At 39.6% G+C, this 16,773-nt stretch overlaps 1 protein-coding gene across 4 annotated transcripts in view; it reads right to left on the bottom strand.

Moving 5' to 3' along the window:
- Positions 1–10,593: 10,593 nt before the first annotated feature.
- galt (galactose-1-phosphate uridylyltransferase) overlaps positions 10,594–16,773 on the bottom strand; it is a 93,266-nt gene continuing 87,086 nt past the window's right edge. For 2 of the 4 annotated variants that reach the window (XM_026942480.3, XM_026942479.3), the window contains one exon: positions 14,350–14,875. In XM_026942480.3, the coding sequence (XP_026798281.3) occupies positions 14,807–14,875 (69 nt within the window). In that variant the 3' untranslated portion in view covers positions 14,350–14,806. Of the gene's footprint in view, positions 14,267–14,349; positions 14,876–16,773 lie in introns of those variants that run through there. The other 2 variants (XM_034312310.2, XM_034312309.2) reach the window with 2 other exon arrangements.

Consider the following 16,773-nt stretch of genomic DNA (forward strand, 5'->3'; position numbering starts at 1 on the left):
ACATACCATTGAAAATGAAAAACCCACAGCCAACAGGCTATTATCTATATTTTCATGCCCCGAGCAGAAAGTTCAGAAACAAGACTACAACATGCACAGTGTGGTAAAATGAGCCGTCGTGCTTATGGCCCGACAGTGTCAGTGTTTTTAATAAATATCCAAACTGGCAGAATGCTAGAGCAGCCCTGAAGGAATCTCATCCAGAACTGGCCTGGTATGCTCCCCATCAGACCATTATCATATTTCACTTCGCGAACTCCGTCCCATAACGCAGCACTGTTCTCAGAAAAGAGGAGAAAAAAACAAAGACAAAAAGAAACTCAGATATAAGAATGAAAGGTGGACGGCAAGAATAATCCCCCGAAGCAGTAAGGGCTGGACTCTTTTCGACTTCAAAAGCACCATAATCAAACCTCATCAATCTTTTTTGGCGCACTAACAAACTGCAAATTCTGTTTGATCCGAGAGCGCTGTAAGTTTATGAAAGGAAAAATGATTATGTGGTGAAACGATTGAACGTGTGTGAGTAACACTAACACTCTGACATAAGACAGTTTGAGCAAAGCCAAAATGTGATTTCAATTAGTTTTTGATTAGAAAAAATGAGCTGTAAATAATAACCATAGGTTGAAATTACTCATTTTAATCAATCATCCGTAGTGTTGGGGGGGAAATACAGCCTAGTCAGTGAGGCTAAAATATGGATTCTTTAAAACTTCAGAGAAATTTTCACAAAAAAAATTGCAATATTAAAAACTATCCTACTATTAACATTTTTGCTGTTAACATTATAAAACCAAGACCTACTGGATATTTCCTTTGCCTCACAAGCACACCTTTTTTGTTAGATGTTCAGCAAAACGTGTTTGTGAGGCAAAGGAAATTTTGGTTGAATATTTCTTCTCCCAAAATATCTTGTAATACAGCACCTGTAAATATCACCCTAATTTTCACATCTTCTTTAGTACACTCACAGTGTTATTCTAGTTGTTATCCTAGCAAAGATTTATTCTGTAACTGGAGGGCATGGTGTTGATAATCTAACCCCGCACACACACACACACACACACACACACACTTCCTGTGCATACCTTCTGCTCCATTTTTAATTAGCCGAATGGCTCCGTTGACTAGCGCTGGCTCAGGATTTAGCCATCTGCAGTACGGACCAGGAGTCCAGACTAGTGAGCTTTTAATGCATTCAGTCATGCAAACACAAACTGTGTGTCAGCAGTCGTGACAGACAAAGTGTTGGACTTTTGGTTCGGTTTCACTCTGCAAGCGTGTGAGTGGTGATTGCTGGTGTTCAATCTGAGTGGCAGAAAATCCTTCATTATCAGCAGCAAATAAATAATGTCTATTTCTGTGTAAACGGAAAAGTCCACCCTGAAACATTAAATATTTGTGATGTGTTTAGTGACTCTGGTGCTAAATTGCTGCTGTAGTTTTGTTATTCTTGTGTCACGTTAGCAGTTGTCTGATGCTCTGTTGACAATGTTAATCCAATGGTGTTTCATGGGAGAAAAAAAATTCAGTCATCTCAAACATAAGGGATAGCTGTCAGGTTTCATTGTTAGCTCCTAAAAACAAAAGAACTCCTTTTTTTTCCACTGAGAAATCCAACGTACAATTAGTGAAGACAGCAAACAATGGACTCAGAGTCCCAGAATACAATGCAGCTACAGTATATGTCACGGTTGAGCCGAGCGGAAAATAGATGAATGGAATTTAAGCCAAGAAATTCATTAGAAATAAATATTGGACGGCAGTGAAGATCACATTAGTTGCAAAGATTAATATGCAAGTCATTCAGGATGGATTTTTCTTTTAACTAAGCTGCTTAGACATATGTTTTTTCCTTTATTATAGGTTTTCGTTCTTTATTTCAACTTTTCACACTTCATTAATTGATATTCTTTGTTCTCCTTAATGTGTTTGTGGCACACTGCAGTTCATCATCTCTTCATCTCTGACATCATCTCTTTTTTAAGGAGTAAGCCTCAAAATATAAACTGTTTCTTTTCTTATAAATACAAAGTTATGAATAAAGCACTCTTATTTCTGACTTTGCTTAAGGTCAATCTTTAAGCTTTTTCTATCACTGACACTCCTGTAAATTGGACACAAGCCATCCACTCTCATTCTAAACATATATATCTGCCTCATATCACAATATTTAACCTCCATTTCTGACTAAAAAGAAATCAATCCATGATGAAATGATGAAAATTTATTACAATCAAAAATGCCAGCACTTTCTCATTTCTTTTTTCCAACTATCCAGTAAGTTAATAGACATTTGACTACAATTAACATATGGCAACATTTTGCCACACAGAATTCCCCCAACACATGCTCCTATGGTGTGTGTGGCCAGCGGTGCGACAACATTAACGCTGCCACATTAAACACAGACCACCGGGCTTCCTCTCACTGTGGAAGTCGTCAGAGCTGCTGCGGCTACACACTGATCACACCGATCCACACTCATCATGGCCCCCCCACCCAGATCAACCAGAGCAGGACACACACACACACACACACAGTCATCTGCCAGGTTTCTGACAAAGCTTCATCCTCCTGACAGACATCGATTTTAACGTGGCCTCAGCTTGCAGACATCTTCCCTCCTTTTAATTAGTAGCTCTGCCTCACCTCATGATTGCACCCCGAGCATGACTGGCATTACGGCCGGATCCACATGCGAGTGGCTGAGTTTAATCCTCTTTCCCCTGGGAAAACGCTTGTCCACGGTCACATATGTTTCACAGGGGTTAGCAGCAGGTTCACACACACAAGTAAACAAGCTCCCAAGCTGCAGATTTAGGAGCAAAGCCTGTGAATCTATGCATTAGTGTAATTCAGAGCATAAATGTGAGTGTAAAATACACAATTAAAGGATATTGGTAGATTAACGGTGTATTAGCGACCAGCACACTGGAGAATCATCATTTTTCATACTTGTAAATCACTTCAGAAATGTCTGTCAAATGAATAAGCTAGGGCAAAACGAAATTTCCTTGAACTCTGGACCAAAAACTGTAGTAGTACTATTAATAATAGTAATAATAAAATAATAATAGTAGTAATAGTAGTAGTTCTGCTAGTAGTAGTAAGAGTAATAAAAATAGTAGTGGTGGTGGTATGAATATTAGTCAGAGCAGTAATAACAGTGATAAGAATAGAAGTAGTAGTAATATTAATAATAGTAATAGTAACAATAGTAGTAGTAGGAGAAGTAGGAGTAGAAGTAGTAGTAGTAGTAATAGAACCAATCATAGTGTTGTAGTAGTAATAATAGAGAACAATAGTGATAGTAATAGAACAGTAATTGTAGAGTAATAGTAATAAAAGTAGTAATAATTATACAGTAGTAGTAGTAATTGTACAGTAATAGTAATAAAAGTAGTAACAGTGGTAGTAACAGTCATAAAAGTAGTAGTAATTGTACAGTAATAGTAAGAAAAGTAGTAATAGTGGTAGTAATAGTAATAAAAGTAGTAGTAGTAATAGTAACAAAAGTAGTACTAGTAGTAGTAGTATTAATAGGAGTAGAACTAGTAGCTACTTCTACACTGTGGCTGCAGAAACTGGTCTTATAAAGACTCAAAAATGCAGACAAAAAATGTACAGATCTTCTATAATAACAAAATATTTGCACAGCTGGATGGAGGCATCCAACTAATATTGCAAAGCACAATGAACAACATCAGCTCATCACACACTAAGGACATTGTGAGTATGTGTTTTTATGACTTTATTAAAAACACAAGTAAACATTTTGAACATATTCTAGCTACATGTTGCCTCTGACAGGACTCACCAGCTTCTCCTTATTATAGTAACAATGACAGTAATCATCACATCCTTATATGATTGGTTCAGATTACATGTACAATGCATGTAAGAAGAGATTTTTTAACAGTGTGCAAGTTTACGGTATATATAAACAGTTCATTGAGGAACTGCGATTAAAATTAAATCCTTTCAGATTGACACAAAAACCTCTAAATGTAAACAGACAATTCCAAGCATGTTTCTATTACATGAGTCTTTCAGTGCACTTGTAAACACACACTTCCTCTGAATCCAGTAAGGATAATGTGTAACGTTACTTCACTCTTCATCATGAAAGCTAATACTGTAGTTTATTCAGGTATAAACAGGCCCTTGTTCAACAGAACAACATAAAGGAAACCCAGAGGAGCAGACAGATCTCTGTGCAAGCAGAATGCTAATAGTGAACAGAATAAGATGATGAGGGTGAGGATGAAGGTGAGGGCCAATGCTAATCACAGTGCACTACCATCTCGTAGGCTTCCCTTGAGTTCTGCATAACACAGGCATTGCAACTCGGTAGACAAAAAAGCCATGTTTAATTACTCTGGAGGCAAATACGGTAATGATCAGGCTAAAAGTGCAGCCATCTGCAATAATCCAAACCTTTATGTTAAGAATTTATTTAAAGAAGGACACAGCTTTGTTGCTTAGTCAGTGTATTTTAAAAAAACAGACACTTCATCCATATCAAATCAAGGTTGTGGCCTTCAGCAAATAAAGCCAATCTACTGACCACATTTGAAAAGGGAAATGGCTTGATTTCAGCTAAATGTTGCTTTTTTCGTGTCAGCCTGATGTTCTTCTGTTTACGGCATCTCTAGGAGCTAAATCTTGTCAAGTAATGACAGATAGAACATCAACTAGCCGAAAGATAAGCCAGGGTTGACGATAGTTGAGGCAGAACCTCTGGCCTGATTTGCCCTCAGATAGGCCAAATTAATGATGGCTGTCTGCTGCTTGAAGCCTCTCAGCTTGTAAAAGAAAAAGCCAGTAAAGCAGCATGTAGGCTTGTGTGACAGTCAGATTGTGCTTTCTCTAAACAAACAGCTGCCACGAGAGGCAAAGAACAGCCGACAGATGGAGAAATTGGCGTCGGATGACACTATAAAAAGAACCTCCCAATATGTGGAGCATTGATCCAGTGCAGCGTCTCGGTGTTAATCAAAGCATCATGTGCTCTCACGTTATGGTTGAAGTTTAGCGACAGACATAGCATGAGACTTAGCAGGTGTCTAATCAGCTAATCAGGGTTGCTTTAGAGACAGAGGAATCCTGAATTGGACTTTTTGTTTCTCCTGATTTACTCTTTGGAGTGTAGAGTGTGAAATTTCTCAATTTGACCACCATGGCTTACATTTTTGAAGGATTTTTAGGCCCCTGTTTGTTTTCAGAACATGTACAACTACAGATGGATTGATACTCATACTGGTATTGGGATACTGTACTCATGCTTGTTTTAAAAAAAAAAAAAAAAAAAATGCTTTTGATATCAAAATCCGATACCTTTCCATCCAGCAGGCAATTTGTGATATATTTTTGAGTGTAGTGTACATTGCTGCATTAATAAACAGACGATACGTAATGGTAGCGATCTGGACGTATTTCACAATGAACAGTGTCAATGAAAGCAAAGCTGACTACAACCTGCTCTGTGAAAATATCAAGAGGAGAAACGACAGCATCTTCTTTCAAATAATCAATAAAACATTTTAAGTGTACAACTCAGTAGGAGGGGTTTACTGCTAGCAGCACACATTGGCAATAATGATGTAGCAAACACTAAGCAAGATAAAAAAATATGATGCTAGGTGAGTGAAAATAACAGCACTTACCTAGTATGGTGTTCTCAATGATCAATCATTATTGGTCTCGGACGACGAGGAATTCCGACACAATAAAGACAATGAAACTTTACTTACAGCTGTACAATTGCACTATTCTGAAGTGAAACAAAATCCCTTCTCCATCACAACCCTATTCAATCCAAGGTAACCAAGGTAGCTAGCTAACGCAGTTCAATTAAAATCGACTAGCTAACGTTATAGAGAACAAGCCTAGGAGCATGTGTGTGGATATGAACATGTGCGCTGTTCATGGCCTCTGTTTAAACTGAGAAAACAGACACACAGCTTCCATTACTTCCCTGACTGATTAATACTAAGTAGTTTACTCATTTCTTTATCGATATAGATGATAGTGATGTAACCAAACATGATCTAAACAGATACAAATATGAACACTAGGCACACTATTGTTGTTGTTGTTGTGTGTTTTTTCTCTGAAGGCTTGTCACAGGGCATCTGGCTGAGACTAGAGGTGTGCATCTGGACCAAACAAAAAAGTCAGATGAGCAGGAGGAGCGATAAGCGAGTTCTCAGATATGAAGCTCGTATCATTATTAAATGCCTTGTCAGGGTCACAGTGGCTTAAATGAGTTTGTTATGATGTTTGCGTTGCACCTCCGGGGTTGGGGGTTTGATTCCTGCCTCCGCCCTGAGTGCTCAGAGCTTGCATGTTCTCGGGGGTTTCCTCCAGGCACTCCGGTTTCCACCCACAGTCCAAAGACACACACTGCAGGCTGATTTCCAAATTGTCCATAGTCAGTGAGTGTGTGTATGTGTGTGTGTGTGTGTGTGTGTGTGTGTGCGATTGTGCCCTGCGATGGGTTGGCACCCCGTCCAGGGTGTCCCCCACCTTGTCTCCAGGATCCCCCACAACCCTGTGTAGGATAAGCAATACAGAAAAAGGATGGATGTTCCATCCATAGGCAAGTACAAACAAAATAACCCTGTGCACAGGATTATAAAGGGTCCTGCACACATCTCTCAAGCAATACAAGGTTGAGGAGTTATCAGAGCCTGACCATGCTGACATTTCTACTTTTTTTTTTTCAGTGTTACCAAGTTTCTGGGGTCATAGATGTAGGGTTCATATTTGGTTGAAAAAAAAAAACCCACCACAAATAAACATATAAAACATTTCAGTTAAGACGGTTTAGTCCATGCCCACTTTGAGTTTAAATCCAAATACAGATACAGATACGAATACTTGGAGCACTATACAACATATACCAGGTGCATAAAAAGTCAGGAACCAATGAGAGTAAAACTATATATAGTTAATTTTGTATTTATTATTTACAGCATATGCTCTAAGTGTTCATCCTTACGCTCTATGCATTTTCTCAGTCCCTGTATTATGTTTTTTTTGCAGATTTTTCTCAACATATTCCCATTGCTTCCTGACTTTTCCGACACCCTGTAGATAGTGCCATTGCTATTATTACATGCCTAATCGACGAGTACCAAAAAAATTTATACTCATACTCGGTCTGAAAAAAAAAAAATAGTTTCAATGCATTGCTATGTACAACTGCGGGAGCTGGTGGTAAAAGAGACAGGAGGAAGATGAGTGGGAGGAAGGTTGAAAGGGGATGTGGGGAAGGTTCTGCAGGATGGCTTTCTATTTCTTGGCTCATTTGCGGCCAGTATGTACAGGTGTCCATGTACACGCACCATATACACACACAGTGGGGGTTGCTCAGTGTGCAAGCATCTGCTCGCCAAAGTACAGTTAGCACGGTGCATTTTCAAGGACGACGGGACATCGCAAATAAGAACCACTTCACAGGGCCTTCTGGTCCTACTCAGATTTCCGCCTGTGTGTTCCCATTTAAACACACACACACGCACACAGTGTTTAGATGTTCTAATGATCCAAATTGGGCAGGTAATTCCCCCTAAAAACCTTTAGTGGTGTGCTCACTCATGATGGAGCAGTGGTACATCTCATATAGAGGGGTAACACAATTCCACAATCTGTATGTGTATTTGTTTTGTATCTGTTGTTTGTATCTGTATCTGGATTTGAACTCAAAGTTGTTATGGCCTAAACTAGAAGGTTTAAATATGACCCCAGAAACACTAAAACACGCTGGGAAAAAAAAACAGACATAGAAATGCCAGAATAATCAGGATTGTTCATAACTGGTCTCAACAACGATCTGCAGAGGTTTTTGTAAATCTCGCTTGCTCAGTTATTGTTTCTGTTCGTACCTGCCCGAGATATTTCCTAACAAACTTAGTTGGTTCTATTTCCCTAAACTAGTAGCAATTTAAACCACTGTGACACGGACCAGGAAGTTATTAAGGAGTACCACACATTCATGTTAGTAAATTCGATCTTCAATCCAGGATTGTTTCTGCCTTCACTGGAAAATATTTCTATTACGGCTTGTCAAATTGCATCACACACTCACACTCACTCACACACACACACACACACACACACACACGCACACATATATATGCACAAGCACAAGCCCTCCTTGTTGTGGAAACTTGGAATGAGCAGTAAAATTGCTTGCCAGATTTTCCTCCTCTTCCTGACAGATGTTCTTAGAACAGGTGACTGTGGTCAGATAGACTTATTCCACAATGAGGCAGGGCCAGACGCTTGTGCAGAGGGAAGAGAACAAGAAGTTCACACCTGAAGCCACGGTGTGGGAGTGCGTGTGTTTTTGTGCATGTGTGTCTGATGCAATTTGACATACTACAACAGAAATATTTTGCTGCGTGACAGTGACAGTAGGATGGGGCCTAGTGAGAACTTCACTTCAGGGGCGTGATGGTATGGTGCATGCTGCGATAAGGAAATCTGGGGATGTATCAGTTTTATCATATATTGAACAGATAAACTGAAAATCTTTTAATACATTCTGAGTTGTGTTACATGCCAAACAGTAGAAGCCCCCTCCACAACATATATCACCCTATGTCCTGCACATTACAGTGTTTTTCCATCTCCCAACATATCTCAATCAACTAATCAGCTAATTAACAGCTCTCCTTGTGAAGTGGCTGTGTTAGAGCAGGAACTATGTAAGACAGGGGGGTTCTCCAGGACCAGTGTTGGCAACCTGTTATCGAGGGTACAGCTTCATAACTAGGAAAGCTGTTTAACCCTACAAAGCCTAGCATTTATTTTATTATTATTGTTGAGCATTTTTCAATTCCTCCAATAATTACAGTAATTATAAATTAACGTGTTTATTACTACTCATTGTTTTTCCCCTTACTGTATTGTATATGTATTCTTATTGTGCTTCTTTTATTATAGCTTAATTATATTTGTTTATTTTATTCATATTTCTTTAGAGTCCCCGGAGGACTAGTGGTTAGGCCTCGGCGCTCTCACTGCCGTGGCCCAGGTTCGATTCAAAGCCCGGATAAAACTGGGTAGGGTTGCATCAGGAAGGGCATCTGGTGTAAAAACTGTGCCAAATCAAATATGCAGACCAATGATCCACTGTGGCAACACCAAACAGTAGCAGCTGAAAGAACAACAACAATCATATTTCTTGAGTTGTTTTTAATATCTTGGTGGGGACCGAATGTCCCCACAAGGATAGGAATATCTGACAGTTTTGACCTGGTGGGGATATTCTGGCTGGTCCCCATAAAGAAAACTGCTTTTTTTTTTTAAACAATATAAAAATAAAAAAATAAAAAATGAAACAAAAAAACCCTAGGACCCATAGTAAGACAAATATATCCAAGACGTTAGCAGCAGATTCTTTAGTCCTGTATGTTGCGAGGTTTGTCCAGCACATTCCACAGATACTCAAATGGATTGAGATCTTGGGAATTTGGAGGCCAAGTCAACACCTTGAACTCTTTGTAATGTTCCTCGAATCATTCCTGAACAATTTTTGCAGTGTGGCGGGGCACATTATCCTGCTGAAAGAGGCCACTGCCATTAGGGAATACTGTTGCCATGAAGGGGTGTACTTGGTCTGCAACAATGTTTATGTAGGTGGTATGTGTTAAAGTAACATCCACATGAATCCCAGTACCCAAGGTTTCCCAGCAGAACATTGCCCAGAGCATCACACTGCCTCCGCCGGCTTGTCTTCTTCCCATAGTGCATTCACATGATGTTAAAAAAAAAAAAAAAAGTAATTCATCAGACCAGGCCACCTCCTTCCATTGCTTCATGGTCCAGTTCTGATGCTCACGTGCCCATTGTAGGCGCTTTCTGCAGTGGACAGGGGTCAGCATGGGCACTCTGACTGGTCTGTGGCTATGTAGCCCCAAACACATCAAGCTGTGATGCACTGTGTGTTCTGACATAGCTAGCATTAATTTTTTCAGCAACTTGTGCTACAGAAGCTCTTCTGTGGGCTCGGACCTGACAGGCTAGCCTTCACTCTGTAGGTGCATCAATGAGCCTTGAACCAGCATGACCCTGTGGATGGTTCACCGGTTGTCCTTCCTTGGACCACTTGTGGTAGGTACTTACCACTGCATACTGGGAACACCCCACAAGACCTGCTGTTTTGGAGATGCTCTGACTCAGTCATCTAGCCATTACAATTTGACCCTTATCAAAGTCACTCAGATCCTTACGCTTGCCCATTTTTCCTACTTCCAACACATCAACTTTGAGAAATGATTGTTCACTTGCTGCCTAATATAGCCCATTGTAGCAAGATAATCAATGTTATTCACGTCACTGGTTAGTGGTTTTAATGTTATTTAAAGCACATGTTTTTCTCATGTGCTTTACAAAATCTGTGACACTGATGACATCAGTACACTCTCTCACAGACAACCAGAAAACATGGAAATAAGTTCCGGACCACAGGTGTGAAAAACAAACACTATTTTCTCTCTATTATGAATGAAAATGGAAAAATAATATCAAATGCAAGCAGTGTATTCAGAACACAGTGCTGAACATAAATCCAAAGTAATTCATTCCAAACCCACACTTCCTCTTACCCTCCACTTGCTTGGTAAAAGTTTCTCTCAGCATTTCCTTAAGAAGGTTTTCAGAACAAATCATAGCTAGGAAGTTTAGTTCCACTTAGGAGAACACCAAGTTATAGGGGAATAAAAATACTCAAAGACTCAAATGACATGAGATTTTTTTTTTTTTTTCCCCAAAAGTGTTACGTCACCTTTGCCTTCCATATAATAGTGAAATATTGTCCTTTAAAATTTGCCATTCAAAACTAACTTGAGTTTACTCTAAGTTTGGTAACTTTTTATCTAGTTAATTTCCGTAAACCTGTTCATTACATTAGCTAGCTAGACAAATTTTTACATTTGTTATATTAGCTAGCCAGTTAAGTTATGTAATTTAGTTTGTTACATCAGCTAGCTAGTTAGATTTTGTAAATTAGATTATTAAGTTTGTCAGCTAGTTTTGTTTTCTTTGCTAATATGCCTTAGCATTCAAAAACATTAGCTAATCAGCAAGCTAATGTCTTGGTTTATCTAAGAAAAATATTTTCCTTATAACTGACAGCTTAGAGAACTAGCTGGTCATGCATTAGGCATGATGAACTTGTGGTCACATAGCCACTGTCCACATCCGAGTAAACTTTTGTGAAAGCTATTAGCCGACGTTCCACTGCAATGCCGTGGTGTGTCAAACATGAGCCGATAACAGGGAAATGGACATAAAAAAGTCTAAGTGTAACAGAAATGTTTTTTTATCTCTTTACTTGATATTCTTGATTAAAAACGGTTGTTGCATGTCAAGACAATAAGGTCAGGAAAAGGGAAGATTTAGCTTGCCTTAGTGTTGTTATGTTCACTTTTATAATCCAAGCAGCAATAGGCTATAACCTACTTTGCTTTATGACGTTTAATGTTATTAACAACAAGTACAAAACAGTAAGACCTTTATAAGCACAATGTCATTATATTGAAAAACATTGTTTAAGCAATGTTAATTCACAAAAGTTTATGGTGTAATGTTAATGTTACACATCAGAACTGTACAGATATATGATCAGCATCACATTACATGTCAGAAATGTATTCACAGCATATCTGGAATCAAACATATCCCATATTACGCTGATGTCTTTATATTTTACGCCCATCTCATCTGCCCTTATACAACATCACAAAAGTGTGCACGTCAACAAATACCTTAGGACTTAGGATAAGAATTGAGACAGAGCCATAAATACATATACAATCTTTATTATTGTGCGATTTTAGGTGCAAATAAAACAGTACTATTAGTTTTTCTTATCTTTTTTGGCCTAACCATAATATTTAATACTTGTGTTGTCACTGCAATATTATGTTATTCTAAATCTTTGGAAATGCACTTGTAAGAAGGTACTGCAATATGCCATGAACTTTTCACCATTCCATCTCCAGAACAAATCCTGTGAAGTACAGAGACTAATATGATGACACAAGGGCTAAATGACCTTGACATGTCCACACAATGCTGATTAATAGTCAGATACGCTTTCTGAATTTGAAAGATGGCCTACCTTGCAAATGTGGTCCAAAATATTGTACAAATAAATGGCAGTAAATCAACTTGGCCATGTTTGTTTTAAGACGCATGCATAAAAAAGTGTTGAGTATTCGGATCCTGAATGCAGTTCGCATTTGGAAAAATATGTCCAACTTTAACAATTTGAAATACTAGAAAAAAGTTTTAGGCAAAGCAAAATGATATAACCTGTGGATCTACGATAAGGTAGTGTTTTATAGCCATTCGCCTGGCAGAAGTAATAAAGTGGGTTCCACAGACGTTTGGTGTTGTCATGATGCACAAGCTCATCCTACAACATTATAGATTGTTAAAAGTCCTAAAAACAAAACAGTTTCTGTCATTATTAGCATGCATCACTGCCAAGAGGACACCCCCCCGATTGATCCAGGGACAAACTTTTTAATAAACACATATCTCCTTATGGATTGCACAGAGGCTTGGATGGTAATGGGACTCGTGACCTATGAATTGTGCTAGAGATGGATGAGGTGCTGCAAGGCTTCAGGACGTGTTGTGCTGGCAACAGTGAAGCTCTCATGGAAATCAGAATGATCGATCAGAATTGATACTCCACCTCGAAGCAGAGAGCCATCCGTAACGTGCCACTTTTAATGAGAAAAGTGTAGAGTTCAGAGAAGTTCGGTATGAAAGATGGGCAGAGAGGACAGCGTGAAGGAGCGACAAAGCTCCCTGGGGAAGATGTTCAGGCAGCAGATGACAGGACAAGGACCCAATATATGGTGGAAGACAAATGACCACCTTGGCCTAAAGATAATGTTATCGCCCAATGTCCTTTGTGCATATACCTGACTCTTGAGCTTGTTCATAAGGAAGAGCAGCAAAATTCTTAAAAAAAAAAACAAAACAAAAAAAAACTTGCACATGAAGGACACAATCCAACAGATATGTAAGGTTCCTTTATTTACTGGAGATGTTGGAGACATTATATTATGATATTTCACTATCAGACGTGAATACAGAGCATGAGTCAATGATTTTTGGATAGATAAATCTAAAGGAGATGTTCAGTAGAAGAAAATCATCTGACTTCGATGACTCAGAACTGATCAAATTGCAGTTACTCTACTACTGTGACATGAACTGATCTTTTTACTTGGTTTTTTTTTCCAGACTGCACAGCAAAAACACAAGATATATACTTCAGTAATGCCATGTTCTGGCAACGCACCTTGACACATATAGCCCTTCTTTACAGATATGGTGCTGGTGTTTTTTCCAGGGCCTGAAAAATTGATGTCAGCTGATGTCAGAGCATTTGAGCACTCTAATAAAAGCAATAACACTAATCTCTCATCTGGTGCATTATTGTGGTATATGATGATGGATCTGAAGTACAACTGATAAAAACCTCTCTAGCAGTTATTATTTTCTAGACATTCAGTAGTAAACTCTCACCTCTGATAACAGAATGGTATGTCCCTGAAATGTTTAGGGCATGTTGTTCTGGCAACAGAGAAGCTCTCACAGAAATCAGAAAGATTGATCTGACTGATACTCCATTTCAAACTGATTCCCTAAATTCCTTGTATACTCTAGTGTACTTGGTCAATAACACACAATTCTGATTCTGATGGAAATGTGAACCAGTTCCTAAAAATATACCTGGTTCCATGAACAACACCAGTTCCAGGACCAGCACCAGCAACATGGAAAATGGAAAAAGTGGTATTGGCGGCTCAGTGGTTAAGGATGAAGGCTATATCCATATAAACAGGTAACAGTAAACCAAACCACAAAAAAACGTCAATTCTAGAACCTGAATGTAAGTTGTTTTATGAATTATAATTCTTAATCACTACAATATGCTGAAGAACTTCTCGGCCCGACATCTCAAATATCACCCGGCACTGGAACAGATGGCCAGGACAGAGTCAGGCTAGGACAACACAGACTGTAGCACATTCAGAACTGCTGATGGTATCCGCACAGGACCTTCTGCTGTGCCTCTGTTAATTGGCTTAATTGGGAAAATGTCACGTCTCCGAAAGTCAGTGGTCTAAGACAAAGGTTGAAGAAAAGCTCCAGTCTGGTAGGTCCTGCTTAAACTGGAGGGGCAAAAGGGCAACCACCTTAACAGGGTCCTTTAAACAAGGAAGTCCTGGGGTAAACAATATGATTTATAGCACGTCAAACAACGTTTTATCTATTTGAAAGTTTCACAGTGTGTCTTCAGGCTGTAAATGTTATTTCTTAATAATTATTTATTGATAAGCCATTTTTAAAGTTGATGAGCAAATAATACATATTTCATAAGGTTAGTCATCATTTTGGGACAGAAACAGGGAATGGTAGTTTATGAAACCCTATCATAAATATTGCTGTGAAAAAAACACAACTGATATTATCCTTTAGTCAATTAAGCTATCTTGGAGACCTCAAACATTTCCTTTTTTAAACAATTTGATTCAAATATTCATTCTGTTTCAGCCACAATAAAGACATCCATCTGAGGAGTTCACATCAAGATTCACATCAGCATCTCTGCCTGAGCAGGTATCTAGGTCTCATGTTTCCCTCCACAACCAATTACGCTACATTCTAATGTGTAGGAAAATTCTTTGACATAATCATAATTTTCTGATTTTCAGCAGATCTTCCAGAGTGTGTCTTCCATATTTTACTCACTCTACCTCCATTTTCAAATCTGCGGCCCCTTCACTCTGGTCTTGTAGTGCTCCTCAGAGAGTGCCCGTAATCTCTCAGCAGCCTGTGGACACACACAGTTAGCAAATCAGTTGTTCTGGGCTGCTTTGAATCAACACTTGAAAAAGCAAGGGCTAACCACATCTCTGCAGGAACGTCCGGTACAAAAACAACTCCGCTGTAAAGTGAAGAAAACATTCAAGTTCCTCTTTTACATTTTCCCTGAGGCTATTGTTGAATTAAGACAGGCGATGCGAACTCGTCCCAATAAAGTCAGCAGACATAGCAACGCCACATAACACACATACAGCCATACACAGAGCCCAAGGATGTGCCTGGTATTCAGGCCTGGCGCATACCGAAAACAAGCAGCGGCGAGCTTTGATGTCTGAGAAGGAGGGGAGCTACAGTCTCCTCTTAGGCTCTCAGGAAGAGTGATTAAACAGGCTAGTGCCCCTGTCATTTCCTGTTCCAATTTCTTCACAGCATTACACTGCTTAATTCCTATGCCACCCGCTGCTCTGGCACAATTTGATAGCAGCTAGTGATGTAGCTAACAGAGGTCAGTCTCATAAGCGGCCGCAAATCTGCAGCTGGGCTCACCACAGGCCTGGAGAATTCACTAAGCCATAATAAATGTTATAGCACATTAAATCACCCTAGAGGTGCACCTCTACATTGAGAACCCAAATTATTCAATCAGGAAACTGCAGCACTAAAAGATAAAAAGGAACCTCTGTATTACATTTAGCACCTTTGCTACTCCCATAATGTCCTGATGTAAAAGTCACACATAGGCACGCATTAACTTACCACAGCTCTCTCTCAGATCTGTATGGCATGATGCAAATGCTAGGAGATTTTATTTTAATATTAAAGTATTAGTGGTGAGTATAAAAAGACTCCACTTGTCGAGGGGTGTGGAGGTGGTAGGGTGAGACTAGGGTGGAAGTGTTGGGTTGGGTGACTGGTGCAGAGTTACTGGGTTGCATGAGTCATTGCTGTGCAAGTGTTGGGTTGGATGATTGGTGTGTAAGTACTGGGTTGGAAGAATGGTGCGGAGGTGCTGGGTTCGGTGATACGGTTGAAAATGTTGGGTTGGATGAATAGTGTAAGTGTTGGTTATGCTGTTTCAGGTGCTTGCGGTGGATGACTGTTGTGATGGTATTAGGTTGGCTGATTGGTGTGTAGGTGATGGACTGGTTTACATGATCAGGGTGGAGGTGCTGAAATCGGTGATTGCTTTAGAGGTGGCATGTCGGATTGGGCGGAGCTGGTTGGCTGGGTCTGGCGTGAAGAGTGTGGAGGTATTAGGTTGGCTGATGTGTGGGGGTTATGCTGGTTCAGCTGGTTAGGGTAAATGTGTTTTGATTATTTTTGTAGAGGACTTGGTGCTTGGCATAGAAGTAATTGGCTGTGGCTGGTATGAAGGGTTTGGTATGGTTTGGTTTAGAGGAATGATGTAGAGGAAACACGTGTTCAAGTAGTTAGGATGGAGGTGTTGGGATGGGTGATTACTACAGATGGGGCATACTGGATTAGGTTCTTGGTGTAAAGGTTATGGGCTGGTCCAGAAGAGCTGGATGAATGTTTGGTACAGAGATGATGGATTGGTTCAGCTAATTTATGTGACTCACTCTGATTTGTTCAGTGAGATAGTCAGAGCCATAGTGTCACAGACATACTGGCAGACTGACAGCGACCTGATGGCACTGGCTAATTTGATCAAGATATCAATCAGCACGTCCAGATGGAGATCAGTCAAGAGCTCAACATTATGTCTTCTGGCCTGCTGTCAACAAGTCAACTGGAATATGGGGTGACAAGAAGAGAGGATGGAGAGATAGAGGACTCCAAATCAACCCCTTTTTCTTTTTCATACAAGACAGGGTCACACTCTATGGCATGTGTCTGACAGTAGCTGACAGGTAACGAGGACATGCCAGATGGCTGGCCACATTA

The sequence above is a fragment of the Pangasianodon hypophthalmus genome, chromosome 17 (genome assembly GCF_027358585.1).
Source record: "Pangasianodon hypophthalmus isolate fPanHyp1 chromosome 17, fPanHyp1.pri, whole genome shotgun sequence".
NCBI classification, from domain to species: domain Eukaryota; kingdom Metazoa; phylum Chordata; class Actinopteri; order Siluriformes; family Pangasiidae; genus Pangasianodon; species Pangasianodon hypophthalmus.